This window comes from Montipora foliosa, chromosome 5, assembly GCF_036669935.1.
Source record: "Montipora foliosa isolate CH-2021 chromosome 5, ASM3666993v2, whole genome shotgun sequence".
Classification (NCBI taxonomy): domain Eukaryota; kingdom Metazoa; phylum Cnidaria; class Anthozoa; order Scleractinia; family Acroporidae; genus Montipora; species Montipora foliosa.
In genome coordinates, this window is record NC_090873.1 from 31,194,450 (window position 1) to 31,201,918 (window position 7,469).

The window sequence follows — 7,469 nt, forward strand, 5'->3', positions numbered from 1 at the left end:
TTTTTACCGAGATCGTGTGAAGAATACAGCACTCGTTTACTGATTAAGCCTAATCGCTCGTTTCAGTGACTACGATTTTAGCTTTCATTTTACGGTTCGGTTAACTACATACACTTTTTACCGGGATAGTGTGATGAATATAGGGATCATTCAACCCTTCCGGTAAACGAGGGATAGGTGACTCAATAAAGAAACGAGTTCGATGCATATTGTGAATGACACCCAACCGCCTATTCGTTCTTTCGATTTTAATACCACTCGATTGTGTGATTGAGATTCGATTATATGATCGAGTAAATCGACATTCGGTTATACGAGTAACATTGTAGTACGATTATACGTTTTAAGTATCGATTCTCGGGATCATTCAACCCTTCCGGTAAACGAGGGATAGATGACTCGATAAAGAAACGAAAAACTGATACATGCATATTGTTAGATGCCGTACAAGGGAACAATCTAAGTAGCCATGTACGGTTTACAATAATATTACTAAAGTACTAAAGAATACTTTCAAGTTCAAGGCCTGAAACATTTGTAACCTTAGTACAATAATTTTTTACCATTTATATCTTATAATCAATTATCATGTTTTTAATGGAGAACAATAGAAATTCATGTTGACAACACTTATGGCAATAATATTTGCCACATCTAACACTAAGTTAAAACATCAAGAATGAAAAGTTTACATCTTAAGGACCGTGCCTACTATTGTTATTGGGCATATGTTCTGCCCATCTCAAGGTACGTGGGTTTCCTATAGGTGGTACTAATTAATACAGGAATATTATTGCAGGATTGAAAACTTTGCAGAGAAAGTAGAACTTAGCAAGTGCTCTTGGTATCCAAAAAGAAACCTGGGACAAACCATTCATTTTTCAGAGACAATTAACAGGGTTTCTACAGTTTTGTAAAGTAGCAGACATATTTCTGAAAGCACCGGACGTGACATTTTTTGGTGCTGCAAGGCGACTTGCAAGCGCTGAAGGTGCAAGTTTCCTAGTGGGTCTGTGAACATGCCCCAGGACAGGAAATTTTAAAAATGGTACACTCTTTTCCCAAATAATTATTCTTGATTAATTATCTTTCACAAATAATTGTTTACCTCCGATTTTCGCTTTGGATTTCAATAACTCAAATTGCTAATATCTGCTTTTCCCGCATATTCATAAAACATGCATAAATATATTTGAATTAGTAGGCACTGTCCTTAAAGTGTGTCAATAAACATACTTTAAAATGCTGACGGCTAACTCAAGCTCCCAGTTTGAATATATTTTACAGAAATTTGTCTTCAAACCAACTACGTAAGTGTTTAGGTATCAGCAACAATCCTTAAGTGTACTGTCTACTAGGAATCAGTTTATTGAATGGTCTTCCTGACCAAGCAGTTCACCCTACCCTTTTCAAATTCCCTGTGATTTCTCTTTTCCCCCTTTTATTTATGGTATTATCAGCTGTATTTTAACTTCACTTGCAGCTTCAGGCTCAAAAGCACTGAATCCGAAAAATAGTTCTGTATGTTTTTAAAAATGCACATTTAAAACATAACCACTTGCTATAATAATTTTTGCTGCTTTCATTCCCAGTTAGAACAGTTAATTCCCTTAATGCTGTTTACAAATTGTTATAAAATCTAATGTAAGTGTGGGACTGATACCCCATTAAACAAAACAATTGAATAAAAGGTCAACCGATATAGAAAATGGCATTTTCACATATCTGACTTGATTTTTCTTGCTTTGCCATAGATTAGTGAAGAAATTAGAACTTGGACAAACCAAAAAAAAAAATCACCCAACTAGTAACATTTTCCTAAAAGGAGGTAAAAAGTGCCGCTGAAAAGTGGAGGTTACCACTCTTTCACCTACACTGAAATAAATATTATTTTTCCTTTACTATAACAACACATAATAATGACACCAAAGTGCCGCTGAAAGGTGGAGGTTACCACTCTTTCACCTACACTGAAATAAATATTATTTTTCCTTTACTATAACAACACATAATAGTGACACCAAAGTGCAGCTGAAAAGTGGAGGTTACTACTCTTTCACCTACACTGAAATAAATATTATTTTTCCTTTACTATAACAACACATAATAATGAAGAGTTACTTGAGACGACAAAGTTGGTTATCAGTCTGGTAATCAGAACACACGAAAAGTTTATATGCATCGATATTAGTTGCTTTTAACTTTTTCCTTTGTGAGCCTGTCCTTTTTTTTCCTTTTTTCTTTTTCTGTTGCTGTCCACTGTGTTCTTCTCCTGCTGCTCTTTAATTGCAACAGGTATATTACAGTGGCCTTCTTCATCATCTTTCTCCAGTGGGTCTTGTTCCGGTTGCACCTGTTCTTTTTCTGTTTTTTCCCTCTTATCCCTGTCTTCTTTGCCCCCATGCTTTTTAAACCTTTTTTGGGCTTCCTTCATTCTTCTTTTTGGTTGCATCTTTGCCTTGTTTTTCTGTCCATAAACACAAGTAAATACAATTATTGTGAATTACCCAGACACTAGATTCTTTTATTAGCCTTTACTCTAAATCACAAATCCTGGAATGTTATCGTTATGTTTCATTTTGACTTAAATAAATTACTACATTTGAGTACATCATTGCATGTAACAGAACTCAAACTCCTTTGTAGTCTTCTTGTATATACAAGGGCTTTAATAGCAAGATACATGAAAGAAGCATTAGATCTGAAAGCTTTGTCTTGTCTTCATTTTCCTACTAAAGGTATCTCGTATTCAGACAAAAAAAAATAATTTGTCCTTACCGTTAACTGTAGTCTCTAGTTCCTCCTGATGTTCAAACGGAACATTGCCCTTGAAAGACACCTGCAAGGAAAGGAAGGGAGGGAAGAATGCTACTCAAGTATCGATGCTCTCAGAGGCCCAAGCGCTCGTTTCAGTGTTTAGGTGATCAGGCCTAAGCACTCTTTTAAAATTTTAGCTTTCATTTTATGGTTCGGTTAACTACACTTTTTACCGGAGAGTGAATTCTGGAGAATCTTAAGGTACAATCGTAGAATCGGAAGAATCGGAGAATCGGAGAGTGAATTCTGGAGAATCTTGAGGTACAATCGTAGAATCGGAAGAATCGGAGAATGAGTCGGAGAGTGAATTCTGCTTTCTGGAACATCTTTTGAACGTAAACTCTTAAGGTTGAATCATCCTCAAGGTCTTAAGGTAAAATCATAGAATCGGAAGAATCGGAGAATCGGACAAAGATTTCTGAAATATCTGAAAGTACAATCGTAGAATAGGAAGAATAGGACGGTATATTCGTAAAACATCAAAAACTGTAGTGGTTAAATTCATCTTAAAGGTCTTAAGGGTCTTAAGGTAAAATCGTAGAATCGGAAGAATCGGAAATCGGACAAAGATTTCTGAAATATCTGAAAGTACAATCGCAGAATAGGAAGAATAGGACGGTATATTCGTAAAACATCTAAAACTAGTTTCATTTTGACTTAAATGAATTACTACATTTGAGTACATCATTGCATGTAACAGAACTCAAACTCCTTTGTAGTCTTCTTGTATATACAATTGCTTTAATAGCAAGATACATGAAAGAAGCATTAGATCTGAAAGCTTTGTCTTGTCTTCATTTTCCTACTAAAGGTATCTCGTATTCAGACAAAAAAAATAATTTGTCCTTACCGTTAACTGTAGTCTCTAGTTCCTCCTGATGCTCAAACGGAACATTGCCCTTGAAAGACACCTGCAAGGAAAGGAAGGGAGGGAAGAATGCTACTCAAGTATCGATGCTCTCAGAGGCCCAAGCGCTCGTTTCAGTGTTTAGGTGATTAGGCCTAAGCACTCTTTTAAAATTTTAGCTTTCATTTTATGGTTCGGTTAACTACACTTTTTACCGGAGAGTGAATTCTGGAGAATCTTAAGGTACAATCGTAGAATCGGAAGAATCGGAGAATCGGAGAGTGAATTCTGGAGAATCTTGAGGTACAATCGTAGAATCGGAAGAATCGGAGAATGAGTCGGAGAGTGAATTCTGCTTTCTGGAACATCTTTTGAACGTAAACTCTTAATGTTGAATCATCCTCAAGGTCTTAAGGTAAAATCATAGAATCGGAAGAATCGGAGAATCGGACAAAGATTTCTGAAATATCTGAAAGTACAATCGTAGAATAGGAAGAATAGGACGGTATATTCGTAAAACATCAAAAACTGTAGTGGTTAAATTCATCTTAAAGGTCTTAAGGGTCTTAAGGTAAAATCGTAGAATCGGAAGAATCGGAAATCGGACAAAGATTTCTGAAATATCTGAAAGTACAATCGCAGAATAGGAAGGAACGGTGGAAGGTGGAACGGTGTCATTTACCAAACCAGTTTCTTCAGAAGACGTTTTGGGAACGCGAAATCGCTCTGATCCGGACGCGAGCGCCATCGTGGCATAATATTAATATTCACCTATGCACATGGCCTCCTGTACGAAATGAATATTAAATATTCATTCATTTACCATATGAATAAAAAACGAACAATTGCCTGTTGATCACACCTTTTGATGACCTATTCTTCGGAAAAAATTCCATGAAATTTTCACACTAGTTTGAGAAGCCATCTCAAAAACTCGTGCTTCGGGTTTCATCAGGCGTTCCAAACACCTCGAAACAATAAAAGCACTCGGTCGAAGCGGCCTCGTGCTTTCATCTGTTTCTCGGTGTTTGGAACCCCTGATAAAACCCTCGCACTCGTTGTTGATATATTACGTAAAATGTTTTTAAGAAATCGTTATTACCCGAATAGGAAAGGTCTCGTTTACGTTTAGCCTTTGTCGCAACAAGATTTTCAATGGCGCATGTATATCCAATAGTTTGTTTACCTTTTTGTCATTTGTATAGAGATAGAACGATTTGAATTAGCCTGTCTCACAATCATGTTGAGAGAGTTCTTCAGTAAATTAATTTTCTGAAAATTGAGAATAGTGTCGACTTGATATTTCTTGGTTTATAGCTTTCTCCTTTACGGTGCAGGAATGTGCAATGCAAAAATTGATATCAGAAATAATGTTACCATTATTTATTTTTAAATCAAAATTGTTACGTAAGAATATCAATTACTGTAAATTATCCACCCATCCATCTATCTCAGTGTTGATAGATTCACAGGCTGCCCAGACTCGAAGGGTAAAAATATTATAAGGATTTGTATGGATAAATTTACTTCTCTTTGAGCTTCGATACGGTGAGAGCAAATAAGTAAACGCGGTTGACCAGCCATGTCCAAATTCGTTATAAGCGAGCCTCGAAGGATTTTGAATATTTGAATATTTATCGCCGTACACTCGCTGGACCTTGAAACTTGGCCAAAGAGAAGTAAATTTATCCGTGGCCATCGCCGGAGTTTCAGCGTGACTGATGCCGGAGAAGTTTGATTTTATCGATGACATGTGAGGCAAGCTAGAAATTACTTTCCAGCCTTTTATTCATTTATGTACGAGTGACAACCTGGGAAGTTGAGAAGTCGTTTAAATCGCATTCAATCAGGCAAATAACCCCACAAGCAGCGAGAAAGTCACCATGACAATAAAGTACGGCTCTTTTATTGAGAATTATTGCGTGTAAATAACCGTTTTTTTCAGTTTGTTATCGAGATTCCCATATATACAAATCATTATAATTACTTACCCTCCGAGTCTGGGCCGCCTTTGATAGATCAAATACAAATACGCGGAGGGCATATAATTCAGTCGATTCGGGGAACATTGATTGATTGATTGTCGTGAATTAAATGTACATTCACTCTGCCGGAGAAATGAATAATTAATGTGTTCTCTATTTTGGAACTTTGTTTACCCCCAAAAGTTTTGCATAAATCATTGTTTCCAAGCACTCTTGGAAATTCGCCCAATCGTTTTATGCTTTTCCCGTAAAAAATGGCTTGTAGCAACAAATGGTGTGCTTACAAACTAGTCGATTGTGAATCTGCTCTTAAGGACGCTCTCTCTGAGCTGAAGATCAGTCTTAAATCAAAACACAACAATCTCTTGGCGGTCGATTGCGAAGGTGTACGGTTGAGCCGAAAGGGAGCGCTGACTATCATAACAGTAGCGATTAAGGAGAAGACTTACATTTTTGATGTAGTGAAGTTAGGACAAGCTGTCTTTAGGGAAGGCCTTGGTGAAATGCTTGAAGATGAGTCTGTAGAAAAGTTGATGTTTGATTGCCGTGAAGATTCAGACGCCCTTTGGCATCAATTTAACGTGAAACTTACGGGGGTCTTAGATCTTCAGCTCCTTGAGATCATCTATAGCCGCGAAAAGTTCACAGCTGCACAATTCAATTTCACCCTTCTGGGGGTCCGGAATATAGAGAAAATAAAAGGTTTTGCCCACTGTCTTGAGTTGTATGTCCAAGATGAAAATTTGATGAGGATGAAGAATACTGGAAGGCAGCTTCTACAGCATGACCACAAAACGTGGCAAATGCGACCTCTGTCAGATACTCTCTTAGAGTATTGCATGGTGGATACCATGGGCATGTTCAAATTGTACGACAAACTGCAGCGGACATACACTAAACAGCAAGCCCGTCTTAGGATTGCGTCCAAGAGGTATGCGGACATGCTTCGAAGCCGACCTGAAAGGCTTTACGATGAGTTTGAAAAGAATGCGTTTCTTCCGCTCGATATCATCCCTGATGATTTGGGATCTCCTGAATTTGATCTCGCTGACACAGTCTGCACCGGCTGCCGTCGCCTTTTCCGGCGACAAGAATTCAACGCAATGGAGTTGAACAAAGAAGAGCAGAAATGCAGGGTCTGCAAACAGGTCACACGCCGTGCGGATGAAAGATGGGGACGACTCGGCGGCTCTATTGCAGTGCCCACGTTCCAGATTTTCGATGACACAAAGTAGGAGAAAACATAGAACAACCCGTCCTTTCAGGGCTCGGAGGGACGGGGGACGGGAAATTTGCATCCGACAGAGTTTCGTTTGGCGTTGACTGACGGTCAAAAGTAGACATTCGCAAACAGAAAACATTTGCACTTTATTTATCGACTGACATTCGCTATTTTCTCATGTAATGTAAATTTAAGACGGAAAACTATGTTAAAAGAATTTCTCTTTGCCTTTCCCGTTGCGGTAAACGGTATAACGAACACACATATTAAACAAGAAAGTGGGTTCTTCACCAAATTTATATCCTTATACAGGTTTGTCGTCTTTTGACCAGTTTCCCGTCGAACACAACCATTTTCATTTTCTACTGATCTTCAGAATGCACTCTAAGTTTCTCATCGGTATGGTGTTTCAGTCGTAGAAGATTATAATATCATGAAAAGTGTCTCTCATACGGTGGTTTGACGTGATACCTGTGTTTCACATTTTGCTGTTCAACTACCACACAAATCTTCGTTCAAGCGAAGAAGCATTGTCATTAGCGTTATGAGGCACTCAATGATAGCGAGGACGGAAATTCAAGAGCGCGATTTAGTGTTT

The 7,469-nt window shown here is 37.9% G+C and overlaps 1 protein-coding gene and 1 long non-coding RNA gene across 2 annotated transcripts in view; one reads left to right on the plus strand and one right to left on the minus strand.

Annotated features, from left to right (window-relative positions):
* Window positions 1-255: 255 nt before the first annotated feature.
* LOC138003960 (uncharacterized) lies at window positions 256-5,765 on the minus strand. The gene is made up of 4 exons (XR_011123705.1): window positions 5,656-5,765; window positions 3,668-3,728; window positions 2,779-2,839; window positions 256-2,467 (listed from the first exon to the last, which is right to left on the minus strand). It is a non-coding gene; the product is annotated as an uncharacterized lncRNA (long non-coding RNA).
* Window positions 5,766-5,788: 23 nt separating this feature from the next.
* The window catches only part of LOC138003956 (piRNA biogenesis protein EXD1-like), a 2,786-nt gene continuing 1,105 nt past the window's right edge, over window positions 5,789-7,469 (plus strand). Inside the window, exon 1 of the mRNA XM_068850288.1 lies at window positions 5,789-7,469. This exon is cut by the window's right edge and continues 1,105 nt beyond it. Within this exon, the coding sequence (XP_068706389.1) occupies window positions 5,904-6,884 (981 nt within the window). The 5' untranslated portion in view covers window positions 5,789-5,903 and the 3' untranslated portion in view covers window positions 6,885-7,469.